General features: G+C 50.4%; 1 protein-coding gene across 6 annotated transcripts in view; it reads right to left on the bottom strand.

The window, feature by feature from the left end:
• The window catches only part of LOC146333994 (protein strawberry notch homolog 2-like), a 140,173-nt gene that overhangs the window by 34,715 nt on the left and 88,565 nt on the right, over positions 1-16,893 (bottom strand). For all 6 annotated transcript variants that reach the window (XR_014786424.1, XM_084825158.1, XM_084825159.1 and 3 more), the window contains 6 exons: positions 6,499-6,659; positions 6,158-6,291; positions 3,563-3,653; positions 2,478-2,621; positions 1,096-1,213; positions 120-225 (listed from right to left, as the gene is read on the bottom strand). Coding sequence is in view for 5 of the 6 variants with exons in the window: in XM_084825158.1 (XP_084681284.1) it covers positions 120-225; positions 1,096-1,213; positions 2,478-2,621; positions 3,563-3,653; positions 6,158-6,291; positions 6,499-6,659 (754 nt within the window). In the remaining variant the exon portion in view is untranslated. The remainder of the gene's footprint in view (positions 1-119; positions 226-1,095; positions 1,214-2,477; positions 2,622-3,562; positions 3,654-6,157; positions 6,292-6,498; positions 6,660-16,893) is intronic.

Here is a 16,893-nt window from a genome sequence, read left to right as displayed (position 1 = left end):
ATTTGCATGGCTCAAAATCCTCACAAGCTACCCTAAGCCACGGGGATAGGGAGGTGATACGGTTAAAAGGAAGAAAGGAAGAGAAACAGACGACACCTCCTGCCGCTTTGCAAACGTACCTCTTTTCAATGGCGTGTAGGAACTCATCGAACGACTGGAAGGGAGTGCCTTCCCCCCATATCCCAAGCCGGCTCATGTAGATCATGTTCTTTGGCTCGGAGGCACCTGCCGGGGTGGGGAAAAACGCCAGGGGGCTCAGACGTGGGAAGAGCACAGTGCAACCCAGGGGGATCCAGAGTTCTAACTTCTCCCAACTCCTCGTGTGCTCTCATCCCCATCCACCTGTCCTTATATTCGATACTGTGCCCCGGCTTCTTCCTTCTTTCGCTTAGAGCAGCCTTTCAGGGGTTGGGGACTCCAACTCCCATCAGCCCCAGGCAGCAGGGCCAATGGGAGCTGTGACCCACAATGCCTGGAGAGCGGCTCTTCCCTGGTCCTTGCCCCCCTGCCTACACGGCAGTCCTCATGGTTCTGGATACTTTATTTTGAGGGGAGGACCATAGCCTGGTGGTAGAGGCCCTGCTAGATGCGCCCATGTTCCAGCTCTGTGTAAAGCAGCATCCTGTGTTCCTATAGAAATCGGCCCTTTATTCAGAATCATGAGGACTAGAATCTTACTCCACTTTTAGGGGAGGACTGTGGCTCAGTGGGAGAGCCCCTGCTTTGCATGCAGAGGGTCCCAGGTTCGATCCCCGGTAGCATCTCCTGGTGGGGCTGGGAAAGAACCCCCCCAAGCCCCCGCTGTCCGAAACCCTGCCAGTCAGTGCCAGTAATAGTTAGCTCAATGGACAAAGGGTCTGACTCAGAATAAGGCAGCTTCCAACATTCCTGTTTCAGTCAGCCCTTTATTCAGAACCACGAGGACTACAATTTTGCTCTGCCATTTAGGAAGAGACCGGCAGCATCTCCAGGCAGGGTGAGGAAAGAATCCTGCCTGAACCCTGGAGAGCCACTGCTGCCAGTCAGTGTTGGCCATGCTGGGCTAGGTCCCCGTGTCCTCGAAGCAACAGTCCCAGCTCCCCATCTTGTTCTCACCTGTGGCACTGGCGTAGACGACCCTGGCGAGCGGCAGTTTGTTCTGCAGGTCCAATACTGCTTTGCCCATCTTGGTGGAGCTGGCGTTTTTGGCTTTGTGGCATTCGTCAAACACGATCTGAGCGCGGGGGCTTTCGTTAAGGAGACAAGGCAGGCAGGCAGGCAACAAGATTGGAGGCCCCAAAACCAAACCGTTTCAAAGGCAAGTTTGGGGTGAGTGAATAAAGGCCAGAGGCCAAACGGAGGATGTCCAGACAACACAGAGGGTGTGCGACAGCAGCTGGAAGAACCTTAGTTTTACTTGAAGAGAGGCAGAGGCGAATCACTCATTCAGACTTATTCCAACTGGGCACCCTCCAGATGGGTTGGACTACTACCCCTATCATCCCCAACCAGCATGGGCAATGATGGGAGTTGTAGTCAGACAGGTATGGAGAATGTCTAACTGCCCGATTGGGGGAAAGCTGCTCTAGGTGCAGGGCTCCGGGAAACGAAACAGTGATTCAACTTGGAAACTGGACAAAAGAGGATTAGAAACCAGAACAGGAATGGAACGAACCTCAGACGGGTTAATTCCCACCCCCTTCTAATTCAGATCTCTTGCTCTGGAGGAGACACCCGTCTCCTCGTTTTCAATGTTTCAGACTCACCCTGACCAGCCAGAACACACCTCTGAAAACTATGAGGACTGGAAACTTGCTTCTCTTTTAAAACACACATACACCAACCCTTGAGATGTGCAGAAAGACACATTCTGCAGCAGCTGTAGAGAGTTTCATCTCGTTTTCTGCCTCAGTGTGCTACAAACGAAGAGTCCATTCCTCTCACTTTGGCTCTGGATTATTTTGTTCACTATAAAAAAGCCACAAAACACACACAAACTGCCTGGTTTAGCTTTGTTTAGATGCTATGGCTGTTTTTATATATCTTTATATTTATTTTTTCCTGTGTTGTTTGTTTCTTGTATTGTATTTTATCCTATTTTTTTATTTATTTAGTTGTTAGTTATTTATGACATATATCCTGCTTTTTTTCCTCCTTAAGGAACCCAAGGCGGCTTACATTATCCTCCTCCTCTCCATTTTATCCTCACAACAACAACCCTGTGAGGTAGTCTGGGCCGGGAGTCTGTGACTGGCCCAAAGTTCCCCTGGCCCAAGTGGGGACTAGAACCCGGACTGCCCGTGTCCCAGTCCAACACTATGACTGCTACTCCACACTGGCTGTTTCTCTTTTGTTCTTTCCACGGTTTGTATTGTATTTTGTTCTGTTACCTGTTTGCACAGTGTTTCATTCTTTGTGTGGTTTGCAATCTGCCCAGAGAACGTCTGTTCTTGGTCGGACTCAAAATGTAACCAATCAACCCATCTCCCTTAGGATACAACACCGTCGAAATCCTCCTTGCACCAATCCAGAATCTGCTTCAGCCGGGTCCTGTGCTGGCCCCCTGCTTGGCTTTCACCGATCAGGGCGGAGTAAGTGGCAAATAGGATTCCTTCTGAGGTAGCTGTGTCTCCATATTTAATCTATGGCAGGAAGAAGAGATCAGGCTGGCTGCGGGGACGACGACAACGGGGGACTCAGGGGCGTTTCCAGTGCAGCTAGCGACAGGGCGGGTATTTGCACCCCAATTTTTTTTAAAAACGGGACAATTTGGAGGCAGTTCACACATTCTACACTGAACGATCACATGCAGGTCAGCCTCTGTTGGCCTCTGGCAAAAGGAACGGAGGTGGCAACCTGATCCTTTTTTTAACAGAGGCCAAAGATTTGATGGAGAACCTTCTACGTCAAGGCTGCAGGCCAAATTCAGTTTTGGAGAAGCCTATCTGGTCCTCCAGGATCCCCCAAAGGCCCCCTCCCATCCCTTTCCCCCAAACTGCCTATCATTTGGTGGTTTCCTGCCTGTTGCGCAGTTTTTCCCCCCATGCAAAAAGGTTGAAATGCCTCTCTTAGGGGGTTTAGTAACCAGCCCTAAGAGCTTCCAAGTTTCAACAGGCTGGTCAGTTTGGTATTTGGGGTTCTGCCTCTTTTCCCTCTGGCTCTGCCCTTTTTGCCTTTGGGCCCACCCACCGGTGGAACGTGGCCCCCGAGACCTGTTCCCAAACGGAATTTAAAATTCTTTGAGCTCAAAGAGGTTCCCCACCCCTGACCCACAGGCACAGCTTTGCTCCTGAAGTCTACACCAGCGGTGTTGAACCTCTTTCAACCTGAGGGCTTTCAGAAAAAGCTCTCAGGGGCCATAGTCCAGCAGTGGGTGTGGCCAAATGCAAAAGGGGTGTGGCCAAAGATACCAGCATCTTTGACATTGAAGCTCTCCCTGCCGGCAACCCGGCCTTAGGAGAAGCATCTGAACCTCTGAGGATGGGGGCAAAACACACAAACACTGGGAAACCCCCCACCAAACAATGTTTTCTCCTTTGGGTATGGTGAGAAGGAGGAAGAGAAGGGAGAGGGAATTCCATACCTTGTTTAAAGCGTGGACAGGAATGGTAGCCGCGTCGATATCCTTCAGGTCCCTCTCAGCATCGTACTTGAGATCATTTGAGGCGCTGAACCTAAAAAAGTGAAAGGGGGCAGAAAGAGAGAAGGGGATTACAGACAAAGTGGCCATATATCAGTGTATCTGTCCAGACAGCCTGGCATTGCCTGCTCTGACAGACTCCAGGGTCTCGGGCAGAAAAGGGTCTTGAAAACAGGGCCACTGGCATGCAAAGGTGGAGTTCTACCAGTGAGTATGGCCCCTTCAGGCCTGACAAACAATCAGACTATGTGTCCCTCCAGTCGAATTCTGCCCCTTCCAGCCATCCACAAACTGATGCTTGCCAGACTTTATGGACTTCAGCTCCCATCAGCCAATGGGCAGGAATGCTGGGAGGTTTAGTCAAAAATGTCTAGAGGGCACCACATCAGAGAAGGCTGGTCTACTCCAAATAGCAAAAGCACTTACTAGTAGTTTTTAAAAGATGTTGCAAGCCCTCTTGAACACTCTGCTTAAAATGTAAACATGGGGAATAAATAAGTTTTAATAGTAATAATATGGTACTTTTGACTATTTATTTGTTTTTATTACATTTCTATACAGCCCAATAGCCAAAGCTCTCTGGGCGGTTCACAAGCTCTCTGGGCGGCTTGACTACCGTTCCATCAGGCTGAAGGGGATGGGAAGGGAAGCAGGGCTAGTCCATCGTCTTCGCTGAGACACCGGCTGCCCTTTGCTCCTCTTCTCCCTTATCCATCACCAAGTGCTAGACATTCTATCAGGCTACCTGCCCTGTTTCCATCCCAGCTGCCCTGTTTCCATCCCAGCTGGTCGTTGTAAGAACTGTAACTTTAAGAATTGGTGAATGCATCTGCTTTTTCCCTCCTCCCTCCCCATCCATTCTTCCTTTCATGTTGTGTCTTTCAGAATATAATCCTGAGAGCAGGGACTGTCTTTTAAAATTATTATTACTGATCTGTAAGTTGCTCAGGGGGCCTTTTGGGCCAGAGAGCAGGTGCTGCTGCGCTCATGCCCTGCTTGTGGGTTCCTGGTCGACAGCTGGTTGGCCGCTGTGGGAACAGAATGCTGGACTAGATGGACCTTTGGTCTGATCCAGCAGGGCTCTTCTGACGTCCTTAAAAAAAAATACTTCAAATAAATGAATAATAAATACATAGGAACACAGGAAGCTGGCTTATACCGAACTGGACCCTTGATCCATCTAGCCCAGAATTGTCGACAATGATTGGTGTAGTGGAGAGAGTGTTGGACTGGGAGCCGGGAAATCTGGGCTCTAATCCCCACTCAGCCATGGAAGCTCACTGGATGACTTTGAGCCCATCACAGACTCTCTGCCCAGCCTACCTCACAGGGTTGTTGTTGTGAGGATAGAATGGAGAGGAGGAGGATAATGTAAGCCGCCTTGGGTTCCTTGCAAGAGGAAAAAAGGCAGGATATAAATGCAATGAATAAATGCAATAAATAAAATTGGCAGAGACTCTCCAGGGTTCCAGGCAGGACTCTTTCCTGGCCCTACTTGGAGATGCTGGGGATGAAACCTGGGATCTTCTGCATGCAAAGCAGGGACTGTACCACTGAGCTATGGCTCTTCCCTCTGATGGAAGAAGGTGATCAGAAAATATAGCGAGAGGTTCAGTGAAGTGGACTACAGCCAATGAAACCTTTGGCCAGAACAAACGTGTCAGTCTTGCAGGTCCCACAAGGATCTTTGTTGTTGCTGCTGCAATGGACTAACATGCCCCCCCCCCGCCCACCCCCCAGGAATGGCTGTGTCTCATGATATAGTCAAATGCCACCGCTTCCCCGAAGGTAAAGCCTTGTCCCTGTGGCCTGAGAATGCTCAGGCTATAGCCTGTCACGTTCCTCCATCCTCTTCCTTAGCAATCAACACACTCCAGGAAACAAAGCTCCAGGCTAACACTACTTTCTTGGTTAAGGACCATCATCAATACAAATGCAAATTCTAGGAAATTCTCAGACTGCAATGAACAGGCTAATCCATGCATCTAATCCACACATCTATGAATATCAATAGAGTCAACAGAAGAGCCGAAATGGACGTTAGGAAAGTTGCCAGCAGTCTGGGCAAGAACTTCTGGGCCAGACTTGCTTCGCAGGGACACCCCTCCCTTAGGACGGCTCCCTCCTACGCTGGCTTCCCCAAGTGGCCAACCTAGCAGAGCATCTGAGCCCTGCCCCTAAGTTTTCCCACTTAATTCTGCAACGGACCCTAGCGTCCCTCAAGTCGTGCCCCTAGCCTTCCACCTCCAAAACTTGAGTTCTCATGTTGGAGGAAGGGGGGAGCCATTCAGCCTGGGCCATCTGTCAAGGTCCTGGGAAGAAAGTCTGTCTGTATCTGGGCTCCCCAGGGAGGGTGCCTCCTTGTGTTCTGGCCATTCCCATTCTGGATCTGAGCTGCCAGACATCTCCACACGCTCAGATTCATTCCTGACACAGCTAGGCCAGCCTCCAAGATGGAAAAAGGAACAGAGGCCTGAGGAAGATTGAGATGAACTCCAGGACATTTTCAAACAAGCAAAGGCACACGCATGCACTCACCACAGAGCTTTCTTCCTCCCCTTCAGGTAGTTTTCGAAGATGATCCCAGCGACTGTCCGGCCTTTCCCAACCCCGGCACCATCTCCGATGAGGAACCCGGCCCTTTGCCCTCTGGGGAGTAAAACTTCATGTTGCTGCCGATCCAGGAGAAAGAAGGGGTTAGGTGGGGAAGAGGCGGGTTTTGACGTCCTGCACCCCTGTTCTAAGGCTTTTGGGAACAGCACTACAGGTGAACCCTTGACAAGCTTGGAAATAAACCTCACGCTGGATGCTCTCTCCCTCTCTGGTTTCTCCCTTCCCTTCAACAGAAACTCTCAGGCCTGACGGAGCAGCAGACGTACCTGACAGGCATACGTGATCGCTTCCAGCTGCAGTGCAGACAGTAACCCATGGTCGGCGATCAGGTCGGGGAGGGAGAGCAGGTAGGTGATGTCCGGAGGGGGGACGCTGGAGAGGGTGCTTGTCTCCACCACTCGGTCAGGGTGCTGCTTCCCGAGTTTCGCTGCACGTGGAAGAGAGGGAGAAACCAGAGCTGTCAGCAGTTCAATGCACTTTCCATGCCTCTCGGGCTCAGGGATAAAGGACATGGTGCGGTGGTGAGAGGGTCGGACTGCCAAGGCCCGGGTTCAAATCCCAACCTGGCCACGAAGCTCTCACCCAACGATGACCCCAGCCTGGTCTCCTTCTCTCAGCCCAACTTCAAAAGGAGGCGGGGTGGGTAAGTGCCAACACCACGCCTTCAGCAAGGGAAGGTGGGATAGAAACATAACAAATATATGTGCGCAGCGGGCAGACAGAGTGGTGAAACTGCCTAGACAGAAACTGCCTGGCAGACCGCCAGTCCCTGCAGGACCAGGCCCCCAGGTACAGAGCCAGCTGTGCTGCTCCACCTGCCCCTCCCTGGAGGGGCTACATAAGCTGGCTGGCTGAGGTGGCCTGGGAGAGCCAGGGCCTGCAGGAGAGGCCGCCGCCGCCACTACTACTACTACTACTACTACTACTACTACTAATAATAATACTGGGGAAGAGGTGTGCCTGCTGCTGTCGGGCCTGCTGCTGTCGCCGCCACCACCACCAGGCCTTCCCTGCGGACTCCGGCCTGGCATTATTTTTAAGGGGATTTTTAATTGTTTTGTTTGTTTGTTTTTCTGGGGGATTTTGTTGCGTTTTTAGGGGTGGGTAGCCTGCCTGATAGGCGGGAGCGAGGGGGCATGTGTCCACCTGATGGAGGCAGTGGGGGGAGTGTTGGGGGCCAGAACATACTGAGGCTGGGCGGCAGGCGCTGGCGGAGCGCTAGGGGCAGGCCATGCCAGGTAAGGGGAACGAGGGAGAGATGTGTAATATCTGTCCCCTGCTTCGGGCCTGTCCAGAGCCAAAGGATGGCTGGGGGAGGCATGACCCCATCTTCTGGCCTTCGTTTGCTGCTCTGCAATGCCAGGTCTGTTACCCAGAAAACCTCCCTCATCCATGACATGATCCTGGATGAGGGTGCAGACCTGGCATGTATTACGGAGACCTGGCTGGCCAAGGCTGCTGCTCCAACCCTTGCAGCCATGTGTCCAGCTGGATTTTCATATGCACAGCAGCCGAGGGCTGGGGATCGGGGAGGGGGAGTGGCTGTTATCTACCGAGAGTCCTTGGTCTTCACCAGACCCCCTCTCCGGGAGACAAAGGTTGCTGAGTGCATGTACTGGAGGTTGGGCCCGAAGGGCAGTCTGGGGATTCTGCTCGTGTACCGTTCTCCCCGCTGCACGACTGACTCCCTGGCCAAGGTGCTGGAGGTGGTCTCTGATGTGCATGTACAGTCCCCTAACTTATTGGTGTTGGGGGACTTCAACGTACATTCGGAGGCCATCCTCACAGGAGCACCTCGGGACTTCATGGAGACCATGGCCTCCTGGGAGCTGTACCATATTCTAACTGGGCCCACCCATGTAGCCGGTCATGCACTAGACCTTGTGTTTGTTTCTGGAGAAGCGGGGAGTGATCTGGAAGTCGGGGGTATATCCACCACCCCCTTGTCATGGTCAGATCACTATCTGGTGACGTTGGACTTCTCGGTTCCACAACCCCTCCGCAGGGGTGGAGGACCCATTAAAATGGTCCGCCCCAGGCGTCTTATGGATCCAAATGGATTCCTGAACACGCTTGGGGATTCTCTGGGGCACGCCAACGGCCACTCGGTCAAGGCCCTGGTGGGTGGCTGGAATGCCGCAATCACTGGGGCATTAGATCAGGTGGCTCTGAAACGCCCTCTCCCCCTGAACAGGGCTCGGACTGCACCATGGTTCAGTCCGCGGTTACGAGCTCCGAAACAAGAGGTGAGACGGCTAGAGCGCCGGTGGCGGAAGTCTCGCTCCAAAGACGATCAGACACGGGCTAGAGCTGTATCTTCAGCCTATCACGTGGCGAAGGCAGCAAAAAAGGAATATTATGCTGCCTCCATCGCGTCTGCAGAGTGCTGTCCCAGGAGGCTGTTCCAAGTGGTCCGGAGCCTGGTCGGTCCTGTGGCTCCGGAACCACTGGAGCATTCTAAGGCCTCCTGTGAGGCCTTGGCAAGGCACTTTGCAGATAAAATTGATCGGATTAGGTGTGTTACTCTGCATGCTGTGGATACAGTTAGTGAGGAAGAGGCGGCCTGTAGCAAACCGGTTTTGTGGGATCGGTTCCAGCTTCTTCCTCCTGATGAAGTGGACAAGGTGTTTTCATCTGTAAGGCCGACCACCTGCTTACTTGATCCTTGCCCATCGTGGCTCATTATGGGCTGCAGAGAGAGACTGGGTGAGGGGATCAGGGCGGTGGTGAACGCCTCCCTTGAGGAGGGAGTGATGCCATCAGCCCTCAAGGAGGCAGTGATAAGACCGCTCTTAAAGAAGCCCTCCTTGGATCCTCAAGTTCTGAACAACTTTCGCCCAGTCTCAAATCTGCCATTTTTGGGCAAGGTGATTGAGCGGGTGGTGGCGGTGCAGTTGAAGGCACACTTGGAAGAAACTGATTATCTAGACCCATTTCAGTCGGGCTTCAGGCTTGGGCATGGGACAGAAACGGCCTTGGTCGCCTTGGTAGATGATATGAGGAGGGCTCTGGATAGGGGTGAATGCGCCTTCCTTGTTCTCCTCGACCTCTCAGTGGCTTTCAATACCGTTGACCACGGTATCCTCCTGGACCGCCTGGAGGGGTTGGGCATTGGGGACACCGTATTGCGGTGGTTCCGGTCCTTCTTCTCCGGCAAGTACCAGAGGGTAGCACTGGGAGAGGAGGTTTCAGACCCGTGGCCACTCACTTGTGGGGTGCCACAGGGTTCCATCCTCTCCCCGATGCTATTTAACATCTATGGGAAGCTGCTGGGGGCTATTATCAGGAGGTTTGGGGTGCAGTGTCATCAATATGCGGATGACACGCAGCTCTACCTCTCATTCAAATCTTCACCAAGGTTGGCCGTAGAATCCCTGTCCAAATGTCTGGAGACGGTGAGTGGCTGGATGGGGAGGAATAGGCTGAAGCTGAACCCTGACAAGACTGAGGTACTTTTGGTGGGAGACAAGAGGAGGCTAGGGGACGTTGACCTGGTGTTGAATGGGGTACAGCTACCCTTGAAAGACCAGGTCCGCAGCCTGGGGGTCATTTTGGACTCCCAGCTGTCCATGGAGGCTCAGGTGTCAGCTGTGAGCCGGACAGCGCTGTATCAACTCCATCTGATACGGCGGCTGCGCCCCTTCCTTCCCGACCATCTGCTCCCATCAGTAGTACAAGCCCTGGTCTCCTCTCGTTTAGACTACTGTAATGCGCTCTATGTGGGGTTACCCTTGAAGACGGTTCGGAAGCTGCAGCTGGTACAGAACGCGGCGGCTCGCCTGATTAAAGGCAGCCGCCGGCGAGATCACATCACTCCAGTGCTGAAGGAGCTGCACTGGTTACCAGTTGTTTTCCGGGCCAAATTCAAGGTGTTGGTTTTGACCTTTAAAACCCTGTATGGTTCCGGCCCAGCCCAGCTCAAGGAGTGCCTCCAGCAGCACCAGACAGGCCGCTTAACAAGATCAGCCTCGGATGGCCTTCTCTCTGTCCCATCAGCCAGGACAGCTAGACTGGTGGGGACGAGGGAGAGGGCCTTTTCTGTAGTGGCCCCCACTCTGTGGAACTCCCACCCTAGGGAACTCCGTCATGCCCCCTCTTTAATGAGCTTCCGTCGTGCATTAAAAACGTGGCTGTTCAGGCAGGTTAGGTGGGTTAGGGGATTTTAGAAAATGTTTTTATTGTAGAATTTTATTGTTTTATTGTATGTTGTACATCGCCCAGAGTGGCTGGGTGACCAGCCAGATGGGCGATTAATAAATTAAATTAAATAATAATAATAATAATAATAATAATAATAATAATAATAGACCGGATGGTGAGAAACTTTGGGTCAAGTTGATTTCACTCCTCAAGACAGACATGATGCTGTGCTGCAGCCTTCCCTAACCTGGTGCCCTCCAGATGTTTCAGACTACGACTCCCATGTGGCTGAGAACAATGGGCACTGCGGCCCGACACATCTGGAGGGCACCAGATTGGTGCTGCTATGTTCTAACGCACAGAGAATTTGCCTTTAGTGCGTGTCTGTTGGTGTGTGCCTGCCTGTGAGTAATGGAGGTGGCCTCTGTCCGTGATTGCCGGGGCTGTTGTACTATCACCGAGGGTCTCTGACTGACCCATGCTAAACGTCAAGGTCTCTCACTGCCATCCGTGTTTCCCATTAACCCTGAGCCCTTGACCTCCTGGGGCAATATTCTCTTTAGTCACGCCTGGCAGGCAGAAAGGCCTAGGAAGGAGAAACAAAGAGCTTAAGACAACAGGGAAGGAAAGCTAATATCAGAGAGAGAGAGCCAGTGTGGTGTAGCGGCTAGAAAGTTGGACTGGGAGCCAGGAGATCCGGGTTCTAGTCCCCACTCGGCCATGGAAGCTCACTGGGTGACTTTGGGCCAGTCACAGACTCTCAGCCCAGCCCACCTCACAGGGTTGTTGTTGTGAGGATAAAATGGAGAAGGAGGATAATGTTCCTTGTGGATTCCTCCAAAAGGAAAAAAAGGTGGGATATAAATCTAATAATAAATAAAAAATAATACACCTTTCCCTGACCTGGTATCCTCCAGCTCTACAACTCCCAGTTCACCATGCTGGCTGGGCACTGATGGGAGCTGTAGTCCGAGACGCCTGGAGGGGACCAGAATGCAGAAGGCTGATCCAGTGGAGGCTGGGGGCTCTGATGTCGGGGCGGGGGGAGTGGCAAATCAGAATGCTGGGGGGGGGGGCAGTCAGAACGCTAAAGGAGGTATCCAAGATGTGATGCAACCTGGCGAACCTTTAGAGTTCAAACTGGCTTTGATTGAAACCCAAAGCGGATTCACTGTCCCCCTGACATCGGAGCCACCAGCCTGCATTGGGCTGATCTAATTTCTTAAATTAAAAAAATAAGATGAAGATGGCTTGGCAGAACAAGCTGGGCTTGGGAGAAATCCTCCACCCCTTCTGGATTTCCAAAGGGGCCCCTCTGATGCCTTTCACAGGGCTTCCCATGTCTGCATAACAAAGCCGTGCCTTTAAAGGTTTCTGAATGTTTTCCTTCAGCCCTGGGGAAAATAGCGATTAGCCCTGACTTGTGCTAACTGGTTGTGTTTTAAAATTCTGGGGAAATCCTCCTGGGACAAAAGGTCATTTTGCTTTCTGACTCAGCTAAAGCTTACTAGCACCAGGAAGTATTTCTCCTCTCCTTCTTCTAGGAGTGCGATGGCAATTTCTGGTCACCACACCTCAAAAAGGATATCATAGGGTTGGGAAAAGTGCAGAAAAGGGCAACTAAAATGATGCGGGGGGGGGGGGGACGGGACCTGGAGCAACTCTCCTAGGGGGAAAGCTTACAATCCAGGGATTGTTTAGCTTAGAGAAAAGACGAGACATGGCAGAGGTGTATAGAATCATGCACGCTTTGGAGAAAGAAGGTAAGAAGGAGAAAAACGCCTCCCTCTCTCATAATATAAGAATGCCGTGGGGTCATCCCATGAAGCTGATTGGTGGGAGATTCAGGACAGATCAAACGGCGGACATCTTCACACAGCGCAGAGTCAAACTGTGGAACTCACTACCACAAGATGTGGTGATGGCCACCAACTTGGATGGCTTTAAAAGGGGGCGAGACAAATTCCTGGAGGAGAAGAAGGCTACCATAGGTACGAGTGAGGTGTAGTGGCTAGAGTGTTGGACTGGGAGGCCAGGAGATCTGGGTTTGAGTCCACACTCAGCCATGGAAGCTCACTGGGTGACTTTGGGCCAGTCACAGACTCCCGGCCCAGACTACCTCACAGGGTTGTTGTGAGGATAAAATGGAGAGGAGGAGGATTATGTACGCCACCTTGGGTTCCTTAAGGAGGAAAAAGCGTGGGACATAAATGTAATAAATACATGCATAATAGTGCTGATAGCTATATGCTACTTCCAATATCAGAGGCAGTATGCCTAGGGGCACCTGTTGCTGGGGAACATCGGCGGGAGGGCACTGTTGCGCTTGTCTTCTGCTTGTGGGTTTTCTGTGGGCAGCTGGTTGGCCACTGCATGAACCGAATGCTGGACTAGATGGAGCCTTGGTCTGATCCAGCAGGGCTCTCCTAATGTTTTTATTATAGGGATGGGGAGGAGGGAGCTGACCTTCCCCTTTTTGTTTAGGCTGGGGGATTGATGAACTGGGGTGTAGAATCTCAATCCAGCCCAGCATACCTTTGGATGAGGACGCCCTGCTGTTCCTGCCCCCAGACAAACAGCCTTGGAGGTTGGCCTGCCCCACGCGGGCTGCACTCACATGGAACGCTATGCCTGGATTCTCCAGGAGCCGGGCTTATTGTTACGTGTGAATGCAGCCAGTGCCTTGATCCCTGGGAGATGGGGCACAAGGCCCTAATCAGGTCCAGGAAGGGGGCAGGAGAACTGGATCAGGAGGTGGATGACATCAGGGAATGTCACTGAGTCAAATATCATCACAACCCTGAGGCTCAAATTTATTTATTTATTTGATTTATTAGCTGCCCATCTGGCTGCCTAATTTGTTGTTCAGTCGTGTCCGACACTTCGTGACCCCATGGACCATAGCACGCCAGGCCTTCCTGTCCTGCACCCTCTCCCGGAGCGTGCTCAAGTTCATATTCATTGCATCGGTGCTGCTATCTAGCCATCTCATCCTCTGCCGTCCCCTTCTCCTTTTGCCTTCAGTCTTTCCCAGCATCAGGGTCTTTTCCAGAGAGTTTTCTCTTCGCATTAGGTGGCCAAAATATTGGAGCTTCAGCTTCAGTCTCTGTCCTTCCAATGAGCACTCAGGGTTGATTTCCTTTAGGATGGACTGATTTGACCTCCTTGCAGTCCAGGGGACTCGTAAGAGTCTTCTCCAGCACCACAGTTCGAAAGCATCAATTCTTCGGCGCTCAGCCTTCCTTATAGTCCAGCTCCCACAGCCATACATTACTACTGGGAAAACCATAGCTTTGATTAGACGGACCTTTGTCGGCAAGGTAATGTCTCTGCTTCTTACTATGCTGTCTAGGTTGGCCATAGCTTTCCTCCCAAGGAGCAAGCGTCTTCTAATTTCATGGCTACAGTCACTGTCTGCGGTGATCTTGGAGCCCAAGAAAGTAAAATCTGTCACTGCTTCCATTTCTTCCCCTTCCATATGCCAGGAAGTGAGGGGGCCAGATGCCATGATCTTCGTTTTTTAATGTTGAGTTTCAAACCAGCTTTTGCACTCTCCTCTTTCACCCTCAACAAGAGGCTCTTGAGATCCTCTTCGCTTTCTGCCATTAGGGTGGTACCGTCTGCATATCAGAGGTTGTTGATAATTCTCCCGGCAATCTTAATTCCGACCTCTGATTCATCCAACCCGGCATTTCTCATGATGTACTCTGCATATAAGTTAAATAAGCAGGGTGACAATATGCAGCCTTGTCGTACTCCTTTCCCAATTTTGAACCCCTCGGTTGTTCCATGCCCGGTTCTTACTGTTGCTTCTTGGCCCTCGTACAGGTTTCTCAGGAGACAGGTAAGGTGGTCTGGTACTCCCATCACTTTAAGAATTTGCCACAGTTTGTTGTGATCCACACAATCAAAGGCTTTAGCCTAGTCAATGAAGCAGAAATAAACGTTTTTCTGGAATTCTCTTGCTTTCTCCATGATCCAGCGAAAGTTGGCGATTTGATCTCTAGTTCCTCTGCCTCTTTGAAACCCAGCTTGTACTTCCGGTAGTTCTCGGTTCGCATACTGCTGAAGCTGAGCTTGTAGGATTTTGAGCATCACCTTGCTGGCATGTGAAATGAGCGCAATTGTGAGGTACTTTGAGCACTCTTTGGCGTTGCCCTTCTTTGGAATTGGAATGTAAACTGACCTTTTCCAGTCTTGCGGCCATTGTTGAGTGTTCCAAATTTGTTGGCATATTGAATGCAGCACTTTAACAGCATCATCTTTTAGGATTTTAAATAGCTCAGCTGGAATACTGTCATCTCCTCTAGCTTTGTTGTTACTAATGCTTCCTAAGGCCCACTTGACTTCACTCTTGAGGATGTCCAGCTCAAGTTCAGTGACTGCACTATCATGACTATCAGGGACATTCAGATCTTTCCTGGATAGTTCTTCTGTGTATTCTTGCCACCTCTTCTTAATCTCATCTGCTTCTGTTAGGTCCCTGCCTTCTTTGTCCTTTATCATGCCCATCTTTGCACAAAACGTTCCCTTGAGATCTCCGATTTTCTTGAAGAGATCTCTAGTCTTTCCCATTCTGTTGTTTTCCTCGATTTCTTTGCATTGTTCATTTAAGAAGGCCTTCTTGTCTCTCCTGGCTATTCTCTGGAACTCTGCATTCAGTTGGATATATCTTCCCCTTTCTCCCTTGCTTTTCGCTTCCCTTCTTTCCTCAGCTACTTGTAAAGCCTCATCAGACAGCCACTTTGCTTTCTTGCATTTCTTTTTCTTGGGGATGGATTGAGTTGCTGCCTCCTGAACAATGTTACAGACCTCCGTCCATAGTTCCTCAGGCACTCTGTCTATCAGGTCTAATCCCTGAAATCTATTCCTCACCTCCACTGTATATTCATGAGGGATATGATTGAGGTCATACCGGAATGGTTTAGTGGTTTTCCCTATGTTCTTCAATTTAAGCCGAAATTTTGCAAGAAGAAGCTCATGATCTGAGCCACAGTCAGCTCCAGGTCTTGTTTTGACTGACTGTATAGAGCTTCTCCATCTTTGGCTGCAAAGGACATAATCAATCTGATTTCGATATTGACCATCTGGTGATGTCCATGTGTAGAGTCGCCTCTTGTGCTGTTGGAAAAGAGTGTTTGCTGTGATCAGTGTGTTCTCTTGGCAAAACTCTATTAGCCTTTGTCCTGCTTCATTTTGTACACCAAGGCCATGCCTGCCTGTTATCCCGGTGATTTCTCGACTTCCTACTTTAGCATTCCAATCACCTATGATGAAGAGGACATCTTTTTTGGGTGTTAGTTCTACAAGGTGTTGTAGGTCTTCATAGAACCAATCAACCTCAGCTTCTTCAGCATCAGCGGTTGGGGCATAGACTTGAATTACTGTGATGTTGAATGGTTTGCCTTGGATTCGTACTGAGATCATTCCGTCGTTTTTGAGATTGTACCCCAGTACTGCTTTTCCCACCCTTTTGTTGACTATGAGTGCTACTCCATTTCTTCTAAGGGATTCTTGCCCCCAATAGTAGTTATGATGGTCACCCGAATTAAATTCACCCATGCCTGTCCATTTTAGTTCGCTGATTCCCAAGATGTCCATGTTCCATCTTGCCATCTCATGTTTGACCACCTCCAGCTTACCTTGATTCATTGATCTTACATACCAGGTTCCTAAACAATATTGTTCTTTACAGCATCGGATTTTCTTTTCACCACCAGACACATCCACAGCTGAGTGTCCTTTCAGCTTTGGCCCAGCCGCTTCACTCTTTCTGGCGCTACTTGGAAATACCCTCTGCTCTTCCCCAGTAGTATACTGGACACCTTCCGACCTGAGGGGCTCATCTTCCGGCGTCATCTCTTTTAGCCTTGGGATACGTTCCATGGGGTTTTCTTGGCAAGAATACTGGAGTGGGTTGCCATTTCCTTCTCCAGTGGACCACATTTTGTCAGAACTCTCTGCCATGACCTGTCCGTCTTGGGTGGCCCTGCACGGCATAGCTTATGGCTTCACCGAGTTAGGCAAGCCCCTTCGCCACAACAAGGCAGTGATCCATGAAGGGGCCCTAGTATGGTAATAAAGGTTAAAAAGCAACAATCCTGACTTAAACGTTTTTTTCAAAAATGAAGCATAATTTGTATTTCTTGTAATTGCCATCCTTTGGTTGTACACAAGGGCATGTGGAAGCATGTGATACACTGCCCACTGTCATTCTCCCTCCTTATTTATAACAGGTATATCAACTTAAAGCATTAAGACAAATGTGCAAAAATGGTATTTTCGAGAAGTCACACTAAAGAGGGTAACATCTCTCTCTATTTGGAAGCTTTTGTTTATTTTTTCATATCTGAGTACAACTTTTATTTACAATGATTCAATCTATAGCTTTCAGGTGATTGTATAACTAATATAGATCTAGGAGGCTGGATTATACAACATGCCTAAGGAAAAACTTCCATTGTTTATGACAGGGATAGGGAATGTGTGGCCTTCCAGAAGTCGTTGGACTGAAACTTCCA

Source organism: Heloderma suspectum, chromosome W, assembly GCF_057233095.1.
Source record: "Heloderma suspectum isolate Gila_16-S chromosome W, 16-S_ref, whole genome shotgun sequence".
Classification (NCBI taxonomy): Eukaryota; Metazoa; Chordata; class Lepidosauria; order Squamata; family Helodermatidae; genus Heloderma; species Heloderma suspectum.
Note: the sequence above shows the minus strand (reverse complement) of the source record. Positions and strands in the feature narration are given on the sequence as shown.